Source organism: Trichogramma pretiosum, unplaced genomic scaffold, assembly GCF_000599845.2.
Source record: "Trichogramma pretiosum strain Unisexual culture from Peru unplaced genomic scaffold, Tpre_2.0 scaffold64, whole genome shotgun sequence".
NCBI classification, from domain to species: Eukaryota; Metazoa; Arthropoda; class Insecta; order Hymenoptera; family Trichogrammatidae; genus Trichogramma; species Trichogramma pretiosum.
In genome coordinates, this window is record NW_019641692.1 from 942,787 (window position 1) to 964,186 (window position 21,400).

Here is a 21,400-nt window from a genome sequence, read left to right on the forward strand (position 1 = left end):
GAAGAAAAGTCGCGTAGTTGCGCGTAGTTTTTTTTTCTTTCATTTTTTCATTTTCCTAACCGGTAAGTCGCTTATACAGCGCTCAAGTTACAAACGAAATATCGAAATTTTATATAGTAGAAAATGAAAAACGACTCTGGTGTTATCAGACGCTTGTAATATAGTGATATCTCCGCAGCTGTATTATATATATTGTGCTTTTACGAGCCTTGAAAACACCATCGAGTTACGGCCCATTGGACTTTAAATTTTCTAAAGCGCGTTAAAATTATTATTATATAGTTCAATTAGTTGGTCGAAAGGAGAGAGAGAGAGAGAGAGAGAAAGGGCGATTATCGGAGCAAGTTTTGTCGACAAAGCAGTTGAGCCGCGGCGCGCGAGGCGTAACATTAATTTTGCTGAAAAATCACTTAACTCCGGGCATAATTGATCGTATAATACGTTGAAGCTAAGTTGAAACATTATGGAAGAAATGATTTATCGACGAAGCCGCGATGCTCGAACGTGTGCCGTATTTTCAGGCCTGCGGGTTCGGTTTTTTTCTGAACAAAGACGAGAAAATTATTTTCTACTGGGTGTATTAGCTCAGCGCGATGAGCTAATGATTGATAAATTATCGGCCTCGATTGCAATCGACGACGAGTCGAATATCGATATTGCATTGCGCATACGTTGAATCGGTCGAAGAACCAAATAATCGGTACTCGCTCTGAATAATATAGTCTTTTTTCGAAGTGGGAAAATCATGTAAATTAAAAGGGCCGCAACGAGCATCGCTGATCTTTTACGAAACATATAACATTTAGTTTTACACGTACGCTGAGATGCGCTCGAATTTCGTAACAACTCACTCGCACAGCAGACCGCGCAAAAAAGTCTCTTTAAAGACTTATTATACGCGAGGATCGCAGCTCCGACGCAGGTAGAAGGAAGCGCGTTATTAACTATAATACATATTTTATAATGGGCCAACTATATCGCGCACAACAATAAAGACGGGAATTCGAGCGCGCGGCGGCGGCACTCGAGGAAGGAAGGCTAGGAAAAAGAAGTAGGAAGGAAGAATCAATTAAAAAATTGCACTTGGCGTACGTAGATACACCTATATATATATGTAACGTGTAACTAACACATAATACGGGGAGATCTCGAGCAGTTAAGTTCAAACGCGCGATACCACCATAGAAAGTGAAAATTCTTCCGCTGCGCCGTACGGTACATAAGTGCCTTGGGATATATATGTGTGCTATGTTACCGAGGCTCGAGTGTGCGGCTCTTGTATATAGCTATATAGCTATGCGGTCGCTTCTTTTTCTATATCGCGCTCACCCATTTCCTCGAGCTGCATAAAACGATACACACACACATTCGTTTGGTCGATTTACACCAGGATTATATTATTATCAGTTTCAGTCCAATTTTTTCAAGCACACAGACGTATGTGTTTGTATGCTATATCCACATACGTGAATCACGCAACGGAATCGCTATGTGTATATATAATGTGTACCGCGCGGTCTCGTACAACGGCGCATTATATACGCCAAGTTGCGGTCCTACACACGTTTATATGTATACGAACTTCTGCAACTTGTACGCGCGTTTTTTCTCCCCTCTAATATTTCTAACGACGTGTAGCGCATATATAGAAAACGCGTTTTTCGTGAGAATATTCGGCGATCAACGCATACGCTATACACACGCGGGGTATATAATGTAAGCAACGTGTCACTGACCTTCGCGTTTTATAAATGTTGTAACATTTCGCACGCGCTTTCGTTCGCGTTATATGTGCGTAATAACTCAAGCGACTGACTCCGCGCGCGCAGTAAAGTCGTGTTTTACCAATTTTCAAAATGCACATAATCTAACGCGCGTGTGCGTGTGTGCGTCTGTGCCTCGGATCTATAAATTCAATATATACGAAGTGAAAATGCAACAGGCTATTATACAAGTGTACATACAGTTCCTCGAGTTTTACACCTCTGTACGGGCGGCTATTACGAGCCTATATAATCCTCGTATTCGGAAGTTTTTAGCCAATAAAAATATTTCACTCGACCCTCCGGTAAAAGCATAGTTATGTGCTCTTCTCGATGCGTTCGAACTTGAAAATAAGGAGTTTTCCGGTCCGATTGATCCTTGAAAATTAATGCTTTTTTAATAATCATTTATTGCGAATCTTTAGTTATTCGTAATGCACGAGTGACTTTTTTTAATTAGCTTTTTCAATTAGAAAAAAAAAAAATTTGCCGATGTCTTCGTTAGAGTGCGTTCGACTCTAAAAATGTCTGAGAAGTCGCGAAAATTGTATCCATGTATAAATTATTTATCGAGCACTCGAGTTATTTCAAGAAGCTAATTCTCATCGAGTGCACTCAACGCGCAGTCGTCGTCGTCGTTACGAATGACGAATCGATCTTCAATCTCGTCACGGAGAATAACGTGCTCGTGAAAATAAATATCATAATTATATGTGTGCACAAAAAACATTCCATAATTTTCAATGCGCTCGTTAAAAGGAAGCGCGGAAAACACATTTAATATTCAAAATTTCGCGCTCACCTCGACGAGGCGCGCGTGGCTTCAGGAAATTTCGCGATTAAATAACATCTTTTATAGGTGTCGAATCTATATACGAATAATAATTGATTATCTTAAAAATAACTCCTTGGCCTTGGATATCGATATTATATTATATTATATATTGTGCACGCATTTATATTATATATTGTGCACGCATGCTGCAGCCGACGACAATGCGGGATTCACGTGGACTTTGTACGACACAGTTGCCATCATAATATAACATTATGTTTGCGATTGAGCAACGGGCATTCACGCACACAAGTGCAGAGACAAGTTTGTCCTTAAGAGTATCGCACAACAGGTAGGCCGAGTTTTCACAGGAGCCGTGAATATAAAACAACAAAAACAACAACATCATTAACGATGCCTAATTACGACTCGGATGGCATTTAAAAAAACGATGACACCCCGAGTATACGTTAAGAGATATATACACAAGGAAATTCGTCAAAAGAGAAAAACCGCCGTCAAAACATTGGCCGCTGCTTATATGCATAACAGCCGTTTCTCGGATTCGTAAAAATAAAACGTATTTAGCACGAAAGAATGATACAGCCCGATGAATCATAGGGCCGCCCATCGATAATCCCAAAGCGTCACATTTTTCAATTAATGAGGCGAAATAACCTCATCACGTTGTTATGCCGAAGCAAAAAAAACTCGAGTCGTAAAAAAATAAAAAAAAAAAAATAAAAAACAATAGAGCCGACACTAACGAGGGGCCATAAAATGCATAAAGCTCCTCCGATCCGACTTGACTTTCGGGCTCGATAGCGTCGTATATCAGACGGTATTGCGCCGCGAACACGACACGCCGCGCTCGGCTCCTCGACGTGCACCAATCGGCGAACTGCGCGCGGCGCGTTCTTACGACGACTTGAAATTCATGGCTATCGGGCGTGTATAGGTACGCACAGACTCACGCACGCACTCGTATACATACACTCGCTTAGTTGCGCGGAAACGACGAGTCGATTTTAAAAATAGAGCTGACCTGAGTTCACTAGGATGTCAAGAGTCTGGACATTATAGTATCAGCGTGTGAAATTCACATGCTCTCTTCGGATATATAATGTACATAATATGCAAAATTTCGAGATTTTTTTTCGTCTCCTGCGTCCGTATCGGGCTCGATACGCTCGATTATAATGAATAGGATAATTGGATTATGCGTCGTATAAAACTACGTCAATCGTTACCTTCCTGGCCAATATACATACTTATACACAAAGAAATTACGGCGCCGATTAAGGATACAAGTGTCATTTATAATTCTCGAGCCTGCGCGTGCTTGAACTTAACTCACGCACGCAGTCAAATTGTACCAAATTGTTTTGTGCCATAGTGTAACACAATGATTGAGATTGTAAAGGGTTTCGAGCCAGGTGCGAGAAACGATATTATAAAAAATAATGTATAGTTTAATTGTAAAGGGCTGATAGCTCAGCGCAGAAGCTGACCAGAAGCGAACTCCGAAAAAACAATTGTTGTTGAATACGTTGCCAGGCAACGAGATATTACCGGCGGTGGGTAAAATTGTTGATTCTTCGTCGAGACTTTGCATAACTCGGATGGATTAAATAAAATTTTCAAAATTCAATCTTCGCATTTTCATTTCGTAGCTCCATTAATTTTTAAATTCTCTTAATTTCACATAGTAAATAAACATTTATTCAGGCTTGAAATGATTAAATTTGCTGATTGTGAGTCAATTTAAAGGTAAAAAATTAAAATAATAAATAAATAAAATAAACCAAATAAAACGAAAGTGTATTTGACGTTGCACTTCTGGTGTCTGAGCATATTATACAAAAATCACCAAACACATTTTACATTTGAATGTGACTTTAGTTATACATCTTACAGTGCTTCTTTTTTTTTTATTGTAAATTGATTTACTTGAATTTTTAAAATCGAATTACTCTAATTTTGTTTTGATTTAATTACTCGAATTTTAGATAGAATTACTTGAATTGTTTATTGTTAAATTCTATTTTTAATGTTCATAAAGACGTTACACATCTTACAGCTGTTCTTATACAACTGACTTTTTTTTCTATGTAATTTTAATCCATTTTAATAAAACTGATTTTTCGATTTATTCTGTAGTCAATACTTTCCGATTAATTTCCCCAGCACTTAAACTTTTGCGACGGCATCATATATAAAAATATAAAAATACGACTGAACTTACTTAAACTTACTTTGATTAAGTATTAAATATTGCATGTACTCACGAATCTATAAACTGCACAAGTTGGGTTGACTCGATTACTTCAACATGACTTTGTTTCAATGTTACTACTTAACTTACCTAAACTGGGCAGATTCAGTTACATTGAGCATCAATAGCAAAATAAGATAAATTAAATGGGTAAATTTGGATACTTACGGTTCCACATTAAAAGATGAAACATATTCATCAGCTCAGTTGATCTGGTTACTTATGATTGTATTTTTAAGCAAAAAAAGCTAATTCTAATCATTTTCATATTGAATATTCAAAGGTCCACAAAATTACACGAACTGAATTGCTTCGCTTACTCATACCATATATAGTTTTCTATAAGTACACACTACACTACACTTTCTATATGTAGACTACTACACTTTCTATATGTAGTCAGGATCTCCGAACAGCACATTTATGAAACAATTAATGGTATTGTTTGACCTTTAATTATATCATAGTAATGAAATATGTCGTACACGTCATAAAATAAATCTATAGAATTATTATTTGTAGTAAAAACAAGTAAATTTTTGAGTTTATACATTATTTATTAAAAATCCTTATCATTTGTACATTTCTATATTTATACATTTAGATACAATTGATATTAATACATTTTAACAAATTTCATTGATTCTGTGAACACGGGTAAAATACTCGTGCGATAATCCTACTCTCTATTTCATAAAATAAGAAGAAATAAAACTATAGTTTGCCCACTCGACAACAGTTGTTATGCAAACTCTCGTCGAGATTCCTCAAATTTTTCGGAACTTTTCTTCAACAATCCGTACCGCTGTATTATTGACATGACCTTCAATTTGTCATGTTCTTGCAATTTCCATCCTTTCTTTTCAAGACTTTTAACGACGGCCAAAGCATCTTTTATTAGTCTTGACCTAAAGCTATTGAAGTTTTCATCTGGCTTTGGTTTCAAATGCTCGTCGTAATGTCTTGGGAATGGAAAGATAAAGTTCCGCAGATGAGCGCCATTGTCCAAGAGTATATCGACCACAAGATGCAAGCGATTCGCCACAGCCCACTCAAGGGGTGTCCTGGCGAACTTGTCCCGAACATCGACGTGTACAGTCCGGTAAACGCTGTCACAGACTCTGAAGAAATTCATCGCATAGATATGCGCATCAGTTCCTTTTTTACAAATAATGTGCAAAGGTGTCATTCCTTCTTCATTGGTCAAATTTGGATTAGCTCCTCGTCTTAGGAGAGGTTCGATCATTACAAAGCAGCCGTCTAGCACAGCCAAGTGTAGTGGTGTGTTACCGAACTTGTCCTGAGCATCGAGCTGCAACGTCTGCTGCATGTGATCGGAGATTCTCAGGAACGTCATCAACAAGTGATCACGGACTGCTCGTTTGGCGCGAATAATATGCAGAGGAGTCATTCCATCATTGTTAGCGACATTCGGATTGCCCCCTTTTAACAGCAGAAATTCGACCATATCTACGTTTTCATAGTGTATCGCATAGTGCAATGCCGAGTTACCCAAATTGTCTTGGGTGTCAAGGTGTATCGTTTGCTCCATGTGATCGCAGACTCTAAAAAACGTACTTGCCATGCTATAAGCCTCGTCAGATTTTTGGCAAATAATATGCAGAGGAGTGGCACCATCTTCATTCACCGCATTCGGGTCAGCCCCACTTATGAGCAACTGTTCGACCAAATTTTCAGTAGCGTAAAAGACTGCAGAGTGCAATGGTGCAGGCAATGTATTATAATAATCCAAGTGGAAAGCTCTCAGTCTCGCAGAAAGAGCCATTTTCCTCGTTTCTAAGCTTTTTGTTCTTGTGGAATCAATTAAGCTAATGTTCCGTTGATGCTTACACTTTAGTGTCTGAACATTTACTAGCGATGTAACGGTACTGCAGAAAGATCAATATCTAATTCGAAGTGAGTATTTTTATGCACTCCAACTCACCTAATGATTCAATGAGGCTTCCACGTTGGCTTCTACAGATGAACTGGAGTTGCCCTGACACAGCACAGCAAGGTGTTACTAGTCAAATGGTCCACGTCAGAAAGTGAATGCTAATTTTTTATATACTACAACTGATGTGCAGACGAACCAATGATGCTTGTACGTTGGCTTCTACAGATGAACTGATGTTGCCCTGACACAGCACAGCAAGGTTTTACTAGTCAAATGGTCCACGTCAGAAAGTGAAAGCTACTTTTTTATTCATTCCAACTCAGCTCACGAATCGATGATGCTTCCAAGTTGGTTTTTTTTAACGTTCTAAATAATGTTTCAATTTCGATTTGAATTTTCGAATTTTTCATTTACTTCGCAAAATGCTCAAGTATTCTTCTTTATCTAAATAATTTGTTTTTTCACAGTACTCTATTCACTCAAGCATATTTTGAACTGATAAATTTAATATACGAGCATAATATCGAAAATGTTGGTTGTTGGAGTCAAAATCAATTTTGCGTTTCGCGGATTTCGACATAGCATGCACGCAGGTTAACGCCAAGTGCAATTGCTCATCACTGCAGGATCAAAAGATGTGTCTGCAAGAGCCCATCATAATATTATGTACACGAATAAAGCGGCTACGTTTGCATGTGGGGAATTACGTCACGATTGCACGGTTTATTCGGGTAAACGCGCGGCTCGATTTTTCGCTTTTTACACTCGCGTAATTGACAAAACCCGATGTTTTCGATCGTTCGTATAATAAACCGTACGTATGGAAACACTTTGCGCCGTGGCCAGAAAATTATTATGTCATTGCTCAATGCGCGTGTGTCTGTTGCCGGTATACCAAAGCTCCGTCCGCCACATTCGATGGCCTACGAGATGATGATGACGATGACGAAGACGGCGATGATGAACCTGGCCGCGGGGCCCGCGCAAGAGCATCTATTTCGTCCTGTAAATAGCATCGTGCCAGAGTATCGCGACTTATACTCGTGCGAGTGTCATTCGACTATCCCCACACAATCTGCCGTGCAATATATTCAACGAGACTCGCGTTGTTAATTATTCAAGCTGTCTTTAGAAAAAAATTTTGAATCGTGTAACACATAAAATTTGATGGGAAATTCGAATTTTGTGACAACGATCAAAAAGCTGCGCACGCAATAAGACCCAAGACCTCTCGATTACTATCGATATGCGTAATTAACTAAGGAGTAATTAAATAAAACATGGATAAGTATCGTTAGCTCACTGTAAATGTAGAAAAAACGAAAAGTAATTGTAGCGCAGCCAAAAAATATCAAACTTTGAGTCTTTTTTAAAATTCAAAAGTGCACTCTCTGCTGTGAAATGACCATAGATCAGTTGACGAACGAAGCTTTATTTTGTGTTTGTATGTCGTTTTCCGGGGTAAAGATCAAAGAATCCACTTATTATTGTAAATTTTCCATATCGTAAAATGAAGAAATTTTGATAAAAAAGTATTACATTTCTTTCAAGATGAAGCTCAAAAACGAATTTTTGGACTAGTTATCCTGGAATAATTTTATATACTTATAGTTTAAAACTAATAAAAGCTCATAAAAGATAAATTTATGAAAAGCTTTTCCTCAACAACACCGACACGTAGTCCACATTTTCATGTATACGAATTCATCCGCAACTGATCTCGCGGCCCCCGCCTCGACGAAAGTCGCGCACGAGCGAATGAGCGTCAAAACTCCATAATCCTACGTGTTTTAGGTTGAATTTTTTTTTTTCGTCGGTACACCGACGGCGACGGTACAGACAGCGTAACCGTGCACGGAGCGAACAAATTGAAACGTATCTCGCGCAATCTTCATCTTCATTCCGGAAATTCAACGCGAATAATGAGATTTCGCAGTCGATCGTAGTGGAATCTCTCGTCGAAATTGCTCTTCGCGCTGCGGCGTGTTCGTATATGCATCAATTGTTAATCCCGAAAAACGTCGCGTGTTTTTTGCGCTCGATAAACATTGTATACAGGTATCGCAAGCCGCATACGTGTGTGTTACGCGCACCAAAGTCTGTGTACTACATATCTTTCGCGCTAATGACGAAAGGCGACGAGTCGCCTGCGTTGATGCATCTGCATACAAATTGTCGCTCGGCGATTTCCATTAAAAATTTCGTTACACACGTACCTCTCGAGCTTTCTTCGCCACTATTTTGCAGTATCTCATATCGTCCGGTATAGGCGCGATTTGCCACAAGAATTAATTTCCTAATACGTCAGAGCTAAAAATTCGTGAATTCACTCGTCTTGTTTTTTTTTTTTTTTTTTTAATATGCAACGATCCGCAAATATGCTAATTATTATTATCGAACGCCGAGATACCTGTCGCGTTATGCACATGCTTGAATGCAAAAATATAAGCGGCCAAATCGCTTGTATGACGCGATGTTAACAGCGCGCCGCGGTGGCAAGCCGATTAAGATTCGAAAAATCGTCACGTTTATTTACCTTTTTTTTGTGGGTTTTTTCGTTACGCGACGTATCTTTCAACATCGTCCTTTTCTTCGTCGCTTCTTCATCTTCTTCGCGTCAACCGAGATAATCGGTGACATAACGCGAAAATTTTTTCATCGCGTGATGGGATCTCTCATCTCTGCCGGCTGGTCTGGCTTCTCGCGCGACGACGACGACGACGTCTTTTCAGCACAGCATCGGCAGAGGAGGATATTTTGCAATAAATTCACTTACAATTGGATGAAGTATCGCACGCGCGAACGAGCGACTTCTTATTTTCAATAATAATATCCGCCCCCTTATAAATCAAACTTTGGGTAAATCTGTGGGAAAAAATAAAATATTTAATAATGATTTGACCGTTGTACCGGTCGTAATTACGAGAGAAGACTCGATTTGCTGATGTCTGAGTAATTAGTGGTGATTTATTCCATTGCCGAGGTGAGTGCGTTTATTCCACCGTAATATATCCATACTTGAGTTGAGAAAAATAAAATAAAATGAAATTAAGTAAAGACAAATTCGCGTTAATGAATTATACAGTTATGGACCATAGTTTAGTAGCTCCAGGCCATAGATAGAAATTCAATAAGCAGGAATCAGTTTGTGTGTGCCATATAGTCACGTATTACCAAAGAACGTATATTATTATATGATCGGTCGCCTAGTATTGAAAAAAAATATGAATAAATGTTTAAAATATGTACTCTTAAAATGGACAAAAATCGTACAAATTAATTGTTGCATATCTCTGCTGTAAGCAATCATTTGTAAAAAATTATGTCTGTATCATATAAGTTTGTTTATGAATAATGTATTATCATGAATAATTAATTTTAAACTTTATACTTCATTTTTAAAGAAATGTTCGAAAAAGTTTTGAGTTTAGGAAAAATTTGTGCAAAAAATCTTCAAATTGGTGAGCAAAACTCCAAATAGCTCTAAATAACAATAGTTAAAAAAAGAAATAATCGTTTGATTTAAAAATAAAATATAGAATCTCATACACAAATAAATTTCAAAATATGAACATGTATTTTTGGATTATATTCGATTATTAAACGATATTGATATTTTCTTTCATCTATTAGCACAGATTAATGTTACGTAATAGTTATTTTCAATCCAATACAAATTGAAATTGCTGTAAAGGTAAGTTGTATTTTTCTTGTAAAATGAGCTGTAGATCCATTGATTCGCTATAAGGCTTGTGTTCTTCTTATTCAACTTATTTTGTATTATTTTCATATAAATAGGAAACATTGAAATAAAAATCATTCAAATACGTCTGCAAATACATTTATTTTTTCTACTATAGTTTATTACACGTGATAGCTCACGAATGTTAATAAATAACAGTAATAATAATAAAAGTATAATAAATATGAGTATATGATACAATAAAATTAAAAATGATAATGAAACCTAATCTTCCTTTTATACTTTCTATGACAGCTGCCTCAATGCTTTTTTTGTAAATTATCTAGCACGCCTACAGAGTATACTTTTTCACTTCTTTTTTTTTCAAGAATTCTAAGTTAAAAAATTTTCAACACCAAAATTTATTCCACGTATGTAGTAAAATCCATATTCAACGTGGAGTGCACTAAAATCAATTAGAATTTTATCCTCGCATTAGATAATTTTCCTTTCTCTTTTGGTAAAATATATATAACGATTTGACCGGAGCTTTCGTACTCAAAAACCTCAAAACTTCGTTACAATTAATCGAACTAATCATCTTTCGTCAGGCCGATGCGGTAACAATCGCAAACTTTAAAAACATGTCCAGAGCAAACACTTTCATCGATATCAATAACTGCTAAAATAAAAGTATAATAAAAAGTAAAATCGCACGACACAAAAGAAATGCAAAGGCAGTAATTAAATAACAAGAAAAATCGTTAACTCAGCTAACACGTGTCTCGTATGGTCACTATTTATCGAGAATGACACAAGCTTAAACATTAAATGCTTTTGATATACTAAACGATGTTGAATCAAGTTGATAAAATCGCTACGTTATACTTGTAGAATATACATACGATTTTGTTCTTTTACTTGATGAATATATTGTATGTGTACACGAGTAGAGTAACGATTATATTATATCTGTTATTTACTTTTCTTCTTATCGTCGATTATACTGAATAACCAAATATTTTTAATAACTTTTGCAAGTCGCGAATTAACTAGATACTTGCTTTATAAAATCGTCTCACAATTTCAAATTGTTTTGTTTCGCTAATTCAGTTGTTTTTGTGATCACAAATGCTGTTGATTTAAAAATGAATAATTAATTATTCGCGACGGCTTATTTACAGCCAGAAAAATCAATTCCAACAACAGTCTCGATCACAAGCTACTCTAATATTTCATGATTCAAAGTATATATTATTTTTGACAGTCAGAATTCATCAAGTCTTTCATTCGAATCATTTGTTCAAACTAATTTTTAAAAATTTCCTAAAAATTTTTTGCAGGCGCTTATATTCAAAGTTTTGTTGTACTTATTTCCGTAGCATTCATGAAATCTCTGGTACACCGAGGAATATCTGGCTCTTACCTACGATTAATTACATATAATACAATTATATCCTTTCTCGTGAAGGAGGAATGTCAAGCTCGTGGAGTGAGCTTGTTTTAGAAATGCACAAAATTGATTATCATGCGATCCGTAAGGCCAAATATTCCCGCATTTTGAGACGTCATTTTTATGAAAACTTGTGCGTCTATCTCAGTTCAGCGGACCTACGTCAACGAAGTCGTAGATAAAAGATGGAGTGATGTCGCCATCAGAGCCTTCTTCTTCTTCCAAAGTCGTGAGCTCGATTGATGGATTGTTCCAATTGACATTTTCTCCGCTAATATCAAGTCCACAGTGAATGTTTTCAGGAATATCGTTAACAACAAAATGAGCTTCAGTCAAGGGCAAAGCACCTTTTAACATTAACCTGAAACATTATAAAATGAAGCGTTAGATTTTCAAAAAAATTACTAGTAAAATTGTTTCTTTCAAACATATTATCGTAAAAATTAACGTACCACATGCTTTCGTCGGCTACAACATGAACCTTGGGAATGGGAAAACCATTGAAGGGAGAAGCGACGGGCAAAGTATAAGCTCCCATGTTCTCGAAGATGATCCAGTCGCCCAGTTCCATTTCGTGGAGCATCACGTTGTCCACGACCTGGTCCAAGCCGTCGCAGGTCGGGCCCCAGATGCTCGAGGGCACGAGCTTGCCGCTACCCGGGCGCAACGGGATCGGCGTCACGTGCTGGTGATCGTACAGCAGACAGTTGAAGGAGCCGTAGACGCCGTCGTTGATGTAGTACATGTGGTGAGTTACTTTGTCGGGATCGTTGACGTTGGCGCGCACAACGCGCTTGCTGTGGATGCAGGTAGCCAGGGTGAAAGCAGATGCTACGTAGAAACGACCCGGTTCAGCGATGACGTGCACGTCGTCAGCTAGAAATTGAAAAAAAAAATGATACATCAGTGAAATTCTACACTACGCTGCGGTAATCGTTTGTACAAGTATTTTTTTTCATGACGTACAAACTCGTGGTAATATAAAACTTTGGTCGAGCTTGGCACGACGCATACTTTTTCAAAATACAAGAGTTTCAAACTTACATGGGAAGTATTGATCGAGAGAGTCGTTGATGACATCGGCGAACACGTCGATGGACGTGCCTCTGTCGCCGGGATATCCACCGCCGAGATCCAGCAGGTAGGGCTTGAAACCGATGTCGGTGGCCAGATCGAACAGCGTCCTGGAGTGGGCGATGGCCCGATTGTAGACCGGCGGATCTTGGCAGCCGGAGCCGACGTGGAAGCTGATGCCGATGACGTCGAGATCCAGGACTTTGGCCAGGCGCAGGAGGGTGGGGGCGTCGTAGACCGGATCGCAGCCGAACTTCATGCCGAGCTGGCACTGGGCCAGCTCCGAGTCGCAGCGGATGCGCAGCACGATCTTGGCCGAGGGGAAGATTCTCTTGATCTTGTAGAGCTCGCTCTCGTTGTCGACGGTCATGAGGCGCACGCCGACGCTCTCCGCGTGGCGTATGTGCGAGCTCGGCTTGGCCGGATTGGCGAAGATGATTCTGTCGGTGTCCACGCCGAGGTCCAACACCTTGTTAATCTCGTTCTGTAATAGGAAGCCAAGATAGCGGACATTTTAATCATCGAATAATCGCTTGGTCACACGGACACGTTTATTTAATTTCGGGTGACGCTTACCTTAGAGGCGCAATCGAAGCCAACGCCAATAGCAGCCAGTACCTCCAACACGGGCAGACTATCGTTGCATTTGACAGCTAGAAAATTGAGAGAAGAGTTGCATAATTAGTCGAGAGTAGGTAAACTCGTCACCGATATATAGAAATAATATAAACGAAAATAGACGCGTCTCTCTCGTATTAATAGCATATGCGCTCGAGACATCCGAGAGAGCTGCAGCGTCCAAGTTTTCGAGCGTTTCATATATTGCCGCACTTACCATAGAATGGATGGACGCGGGGCAACTTTTCCTTCCAGATCTGGTGTTTGCGCACGATGTCGCCGACGTCGAGAACGTAGAACGCCTCCTCCTGCATTCCGCTCTCGGCGATCTCCTTGATGACCGACATGAACGTCGAGGTGCTCTTCAACACGTGGATACGTTCGTCCAGATTTACGTTCGTTACCTTCATTTTGGATGGCTTAACGTTTTTTTTTGTTTTGGATACGATGATTAATACAACACAAGGGGGATAAAAATATAATAATTAACTAAAATAAAATCTCTGCTAGGAGCTAGGCAGCAAACTGAAACAGAATAGAGAAAGACATATTGTTAAATGGTTGCAATGGAAATTTTTTTTTATATTTTTTTTTAATGAGATATTGTCAGAAAGGAATTTTTAAGTAGTTCGACATTCCGTTGCGTTTGATATTTTTCAAAACGTTATAAGCCAGTCGTAAGATAATAATTTCATTAGATAACACACTTCCGCAAACAATTTTTGACAATGATTAATAAAAATTGAAATCTATTATAAAGAAAGTTCTCGCAAAGATTGGACAAGTGGCTTACGACGATAAAAAAAAGAAAAACAACTCGTGGCAGTTGAAGCCTAGATCACGTATTTACACAAAAATATGAATTGTCCGCGCTTATAACAAACCTAAGAAACAAAATAAAAGTATATTTAATTGAAATACTTACGAGGCAGCTGTCAAGTAAAATGATGAGAATTGTGAAGGCGAGGTGATACTGATTTGGTTGTTAGGGGTGCTAGCAAAGCCACGGGGGCTCTGCGTTCAGGGCCAACTTCCAGTTGCCGCTGTTGATTAAGCACCCAACAGACTGGTCAACCAGCCTATCGCAAACGGAGCCCTGAAAGCAAAAAACAACAGCAACGTTAACACCGAGCGCCGTATCGTAGAGTCTTAGCATGGAGCCGTAGTACTGACACACGTCAGTACATCATGAGGAATACATTTGTACTGAATAGATTTTGATTCGGGCCGAGGCGGAGTAGCGCCTCGTTACGTGCATTAGAACGATTTTAATGATGATGAGCGGTCGCGTCGCCTTATCGCTCGACGATTCCGAGATGCTTATCCGTGACCGATAATAATAATGATGATCATAATTAGCGTATGTAAGAAGGAATGACAAGACAATGAGTATTTTAATACTCGTAGGAAGATCGAGAACGAGAGTGACTGAAGGAGAAAGTTTCCGGGAAATATATAAAAAGCGTAAGAAAAAGGAGTTATTTTGAAAAAGAATAGCTTTGAATTTTAAAGAGGCCAAGTCTCGAGTTCGTTCCGATTTAACGACTTGTGTAGCTCGACTCATTTGACGTTTTATCAGGTTAATTAAAATGAAAAACGTCATTGCCTGTATACATAAGTCGTAAGATCGTTAATTTGAGAAATTTTCAGGTATTATAATGACATCAAGTAGCTTTAACCAAAAGCGAGATAATGAAAAAAAAAATCACAAACGAGAGATACCGAGCATAACAACTCGGCTCGCAATTATAATTTTCCATTGATTTCAAGTAGCCGTTATCCATCGCTACCGAACGTAAAGATTACAAATACAATCTAGAAGCGTCATACTTTGGTCATTCGCGAGTTATGTAATTAGATTTTTATGCCCCCACGGGAGATTAGACAATTCGTGAACGAACCTTTACGTAGGGAGTAATTCTCGTGCCGTCCTGATTAGACATACAATAATCTCCAACCGATTTTGTGAAAATCCGGCGTAGTCGTCAAAGTAACTTGCGACCACGCTAAGTGCTTATTTGTCAACGATTAGTAGATCACACACAAACACGCGGACGCCGGTAAGGACTACAAACCGTCGCAACTTTCGTTGTCTTCACACCGAGACTCGTGAAATATACGAATTTTTATAATTACGATCGATCGATCGGGAAATTGCGCGAGACACGCTGGCGAACACTCACAATGTGCTTCTGAAAAGCTCCACGGCACTCGGCACGGTATTTATACGAGACTCGATAAGACGAGCGACAAATAATCAGTCGGCTAGTCCGTGATCCATAACACAGTGCAGGCTGCGCGCGGGGAGAGGGCGAGGATCGTCTGCGCGCAATTCTTATCAAAGCTTGTCTTGTGTCTTGTGACGAGTGATATATTGTACGCGCGCGCGCAAACTTATGAATTGCCGTTTCATGCCGCGTGTGTGTGTACCGAAGAAAAATAAAAAAAATGAATTCGCGGATGCACGCGTGGGTGGATTTTCCTTTCGCGCTCGCGAGCTTCAAGGGGGGTACGATCGCGAATGCATCATACGCGAGTTTCTTTACTTTATCTTGTGCAATTGCTGATGATGCGGCGCACTCGCGCGCGATGACATGCATTTTCTAGCTTGTATTATTTATAGATCATCGTAACTCGCGTGGAGAACATTTTTGCGCGTCGAGCTTTCGAATTGCGTCGAATCCTTTGGCTTGGCTGCAAGCTTGCGCGTGAGCGGGAACACACTATATACGTTGTTTTATATCAACAATGAAAAGTTCTAGGCGACCTGGTGATACGCATTACATATTATATCGCGTGAGAAAGAAAAAACGCGAAACAAACGACCCTGTCATAGAATATGAGCAATAACTTTTCTGGTAAATGTTGAAACGATCTGGTAACAGGCGGTTTAGAATTATTGCGCGTATGCGTACTCTGCTCGAGCGTGTACGGCTGTGTTTATCGACAGATTTGCAGTAAATTTTCCAATTCTTTCAAACAAAAAAATAACATGTCTGAAAAGTGTGTATGATTCTAGTCGATATGGTATGTTATTATCGCTTCATTCTGATGCATACGAGTAATACTGGATACGCTTTTCCAACTGATACATACAAACGCACCGACTCGAGCGATTGAAAAATAAAAACATCCGACGTTATTTTGCGTTATAATTTACAAATTAACGTCGCAGAAAAAACTCTGAAAACAGCTGCAAAGCTCCTCGAGCAGACATCGCTGACGACGGCAAACTCTCAATTTATCAAGTGACTAATTATGCCGCGCATTCTGCGAATGCCCCCCGCGCGCGTCGTGTCCCGCAGCGTCTAATCTGCATCTTCAATTAGACTCGTAATTGCACAAAGCCATTTTCTAATTGCTCCGGAGTGTCGCGCACATTCAATGACGTTATGCGTTCGAAAATTACAAAGAGAAAAGCTCCCTCGTGCGTGTATAACGAAACATCGTCTCGAATTATGAAATTATTAAATGGCATCTCGGTTCGCGTACGCTCCTGCGCGAGACGTGTGTGCCATTGATATTTCGGTTGAAATAAAAATCCGCTGTGCTCATTAAAACGCGCTGCACATGCACGCAAAAGTAGAGCGAGAGTCGTGTCAGTTCAATAAACTGAAACGAGGAGGAGAGAGAGAGAGAGAGAGAGAGAGAGAAATAAAAAAAAAGAGAGAGAAGAAGTAAACGCGCATATTCTCGCAATCAATCCTGATTAAGAAACTCGCGAACCCCGCGCAGCTTGTATGTCATATGCTACAAGCTGCACACATATCGAGACGCGTGCGAGAGAAGAGTGTGCGGAACGGCGAACGAGAGTCTCGATCGATCCCTTATATCATCATCTATATAGGCGATGATATAGCCTGTTGCGCGCACGCGTCGAAAAAAGCTTGCATCGGCTGGTGCCACCCTCTTGGCCGCCACCGGGTGGACGCGCGCATGTCGTGCAAAATAGTGCGAATCGCGAGGAGGCGAGCACATTTCGCGCAATCGCGCGTCGTCGCTATAAGCTTATACGCTACTCTAATTAATAAAGAAAGAGAACGAAAAATGCTCGAAATCTGGCACTCGAGGAAAAGAGCGATGCGTATACGAGGATAAAAGTCGGCTACCGGTTGAAACCAGTTGGCGTGGATAAGGTTTGACATTCCATCATCGTCGACACACAGATACTCGCGAGGGGAGAGACAATTTTTTGACGCGTGCAGGCACACGACTGCAAGAGCCCCGCGATACACATGACGCAATGTTACGTACGTGCACATTATCGGCGCGATACATATAGAGTGTCCAACGTCGTGTGTATTAAATGCACACAAACGATGCGCTCGTACACGGCTATCCTATAGCATTAGCACAAGGTCTTTCTTCGTATACATGCATTATTATCGCGTCGTACGTCAATGCGCCTCTCGATGCTATACATATAATAAAAATGTATAGTATTAAAATATAGTAGTACTTATAGTGTGTAATGAGAGAGCCGACGCACTGACCACCCAGACATCTGCGCCATCAGCTTGTGCCGCGCGAGACAAAGGAGATCACCATGCCATTCGTTGAACTTATGCGATAGCTTATCGCGATGAGCATTATACACAATAATGCTCCAGATACGATCGTGCCGTGACTTTATAGCAGTGTGTCATTGTTTATTTACGGTTTCTTTTTTCATGCTCGCGTATTGCAGAGATTTAATAATGTCGTGAAAGCTGAGCGAATCGATCGACGATGATTCCAAAGACTTTTCGAAACTTTTTAAAATGATTTCAAGTTCGTTATTTGGATAGTTGGCGAGTTTAAAATTAATAATTAAATGAACGAAATGAATAAATAACGTTGCGTTGTTTGGTTCAAAATACTAATTTTATATAAAACCCTCGGATGAGCAATAGTTTGCAAACACTCGAAGCTTCTGTATATTACATTATAATTAAATGAAGCAAGTAAATTCTCGGAAAGCTCTGTACAGTACTAACTTTGGCAGACGAGTTTATACAATCGAGAATAGAGCTCAATTAACCGCTTGGAACTATTTTTAATCAAAAGTACTTGAATCTATAGCTCGAGCTTATAACTTTTTTGTAAGACTGCATTAGCAGTATATTACAATCATTAATCTATGATAAAAATTCTATTTTCGATATTAGATAAAAGTAAAAAAACAATAAAGTTACGTCAATGGAAAATCCATTAAAATTCATTAAAAGAGAATTATTGTGTTTTTTTCTTGTCAAACTGCGTAAATTTAAATACACTTTTAATGATTTGCACTCTGCTACAATCAATCTAGCAAAAATCATTCAAATCGGTATTTAAATTTTTATTTAAAAGTCGCAAGCTCTCGCGCGATATCGCTCATTCAAGAAAATAAAAAACGCAATAACGAGAATAGTGGAACAAAAATGAGATCATTAGGTAGTAAAGATTGAAGCAGTCTACCGAGAATCGTCAAAGCCGATAAAGCCGTCATAGAAGTATACTGGGAAAGTTTAAATATTGTCTTTTTTTTCCTTATTTACGTACGAATCGCTTGAGTGCATTCGTAATTCAAGCATTACCCAAAAATTGAGTTATTGTCTCTAAACATCTCGAGAGCTTGGTATTGAACTATAAATTTACGACAAATGTAAATCGAGCGGGGAAAAACCAGAGAGCTGTCAATTGAGCCCGACCCCGCCTGCTGTTTCGGAAACGAATGACTTTTCCTGGAAAACGCCAGACAATGCAAACGTACACATATGTACAGGAGAGAATGTATATAGTCCAGATAATTTTTCACGTGATCGGTCGGTGCCTCGAGGAGAAAAAAAAATTGTGCGCGAGAAAAGAAATGTCTTCAACGGAGGGATTCTGACCTCCCGATTGACGATGCTCATCGATGCATAATACGAGCGCGCGTGCCGGAATGCGTGCGCCGCGGCGCGCTGAAAGCTCCGCAACACCTCGCGTGCGCCCGCGTGCAATCATAATAATAACAATGGATAACGACTCGATCGTGCAACGCGAGAAGAGAGCCTATAACCGTCCGTAAATTGCTGCAGCCCGCCTACCCCACGGCTACCGACTATACACTTTCTGCATCGCGGAGCACTCTGCTGCATGCAAGTGTGAGCTAGCGACGCGCGAGCTTGAGCGGCGACGACGACAAGAAGAGTAAGTTCAATCAAGTATATGAGTATGGCATCGTGTGTTGTGACTTGTGACTCGTGTTTATACCACATGCTCGGTGACGCTCGGACGATACGATATACACACATGCGCACACATACGTATTAAACGCGTATTTATACACGCGCAAAATTTTATTATAATATTATAGTCCGAGTTTATCGCGAACGATAAAATAGTGTGTAAGGAATGACTCGGGTATAAAAACGGACATATAGCGCGCGGCCAAGCGATCGAGCAGCGATGATTCTCCGAGTTATAAGTTTTATTACTGAGTCACACACGCGCGCGCGCGCCTGTACTTATCTCGGAGTCGGAGCGCTCTCCGCAGCACGCAGGGATGCACTTTTCATTATCATGTGGCTTACCTTGTCGTAAGATCGCCACCCTGCGGGCCGGAACTCGGTTATTGACGGAATGTTGATGGTTTTGGTCGACCGTCGTGCAAAAATCAGTCAGAACAGACTCGCTCGGTGTACTGGGCTGCGACTAGTCGACAGCCAGGCCACCACCTCGTTGCTTATCGGGCTCGGCTCCAGGGCAATTCGGACCATTCGTTCCAGCGCTTGCAAGCGGCGAACCACGAGGATGACGCTTTTTTTATTTTTCTTGCTTTTTCGGCTCTAAGAGAGTGAGAGAGACACTCTTGATACACACTGCACAGACTGCGACTTGCGCTGAGAATAGAGGCGAGATTCTGCGGAGCACAGATTCCAATGACGTTTAGATATAGATATATTTCGATGTGTACTGTGCGCGGTCGTCTTCTACTCGCTACTGTAATGCTCTTAATCGGGCAGTAGCAGCAGCAGCAGCAGCAGCAGCAGTAGCGAAGAGAGGCGACAAATAAGTATACAAAATGTGTTCGATTGGACTTACGTGAAGTAGTTGTACACGAAGAGAGGGGGGGGTGGCCGCCGTTCGTTCGGTGGACACAACTCCGAACTCCGAAAGTTTCACTCTCAAATGGGTATATCGCTCTGCGATGAACGATGTATTAATTTCCAAGTTATCTACTGCACTGGTAGGTCTTCACTGAGTGCCGTCTCGATACACGATGTGTGTAACAGAGGATAAGAAGCACGCGCGACTGACGACGAGACGCCACAGTAGCAGCGATGAAAGCGGAGCTGACGACGACGACGACGAAGATGACCAGTGGCGACACTTGCGTCCAAGCCGAAAATATCCACTCGCGCGAAGCGGAAATATTCCGTACCTCTCTAACGCACACACAGCAGTAGCAGCAGCAGCAGCGGAGAGCTCCTTCGATTAGCTACACACACGCGCGCGCACACACATGGACGCTATATCACGGACTGTGACTGGGTTAAGCCAACTACGCGCTATATTGTAGTGGCTCCGGAGTAAAAGAACCGACGCCAGGTGGCGCTTGATTCTGGAGCACAGGGTCGTCTGCTATATAGCTACAATATGGATAGAACCATTTAATCGTACAGGCGAAAGCTTCGATCGGCGAAGTTCAAAAAGCAATGGTCGAGTGTTATACAGCTGTCACATGCGCATGAGTTAAAAGCCGCGGTGATTAATGAAAGCGAGATTATGTTCGGCGCGATCGGCGCGTAATTCAAGCTTGCATTAAAATTAAGCCTCTAATGAGATAAAGAGGCAAGACGTTTGACTTCTTATTATTAAAAAGCGATGAGTGTTGACGAATTCGGAGAACAAGTTAAC

The 21,400-nt window shown here is 40.3% G+C and overlaps 1 protein-coding gene across 2 annotated transcripts; it reads right to left on the bottom strand.

Annotated features, from left to right (window-relative positions):
• Window positions 1–10,535: 10,535 nt before the first annotated feature.
• Window positions 10,536–20,974, bottom strand: LOC106656317 (ornithine decarboxylase-like). 2 transcript variants are annotated; one of them, XM_014377227.2, is made up of 8 exons: window positions 20,585–20,974; window positions 20,074–20,402; window positions 14,463–14,633; window positions 13,755–14,062; window positions 13,496–13,572; window positions 12,890–13,403; window positions 12,298–12,721; window positions 10,536–12,206 (listed from the first exon to the last, which is right to left on the bottom strand). In XM_014377227.2, exons 4-8 carry the CDS (start codon window positions 13,945–13,947, stop codon window positions 11,990–11,992), a joined length of 1,425 nt encoding a protein of 474 aa, XP_014232713.1. In that variant the 5' UTR covers window positions 13,948–14,062; window positions 14,463–14,633; window positions 20,074–20,402; window positions 20,585–20,974; the 3' UTR covers window positions 10,536–11,989. The 2 variants fall into 2 exon arrangements, with proteins under 2 accessions (XP_014232713.1, XP_014232714.1); XM_014377228.2 differs by lacking the exons at window positions 20,074–20,402; window positions 20,585–20,974 and adding an exon at window positions 15,439–15,731.
• Window positions 20,975–21,400: the final 426 nt, after the last annotated feature.

What these genes read in the sequence shown, in the direction of transcription:
- LOC106656317 (XM_014377227.2), bottom strand. Translation starts at nt 13,947, where the DNA reads ATGAAGGTAACGAACGTAAATCTGGACGAACGTATCCACGTGTTGAAG. An exon ending in CCGCGTCCATCCATTCTATG is followed by an intron (nt 13,573 to 13,754) that starts GTAAGTGCGGCA and finishes TCAATTTTCTAG; the next exon opens with CTGTCAAATGCAACGATAGT. An exon ending in GTAGCCGACGAAAGCATGTG is followed by an intron (nt 12,207 to 12,297) that starts GTACGTTAATTT and finishes ATAATGTTTCAG; the next exon opens with GTTAATGTTAAAAGGTGCTT.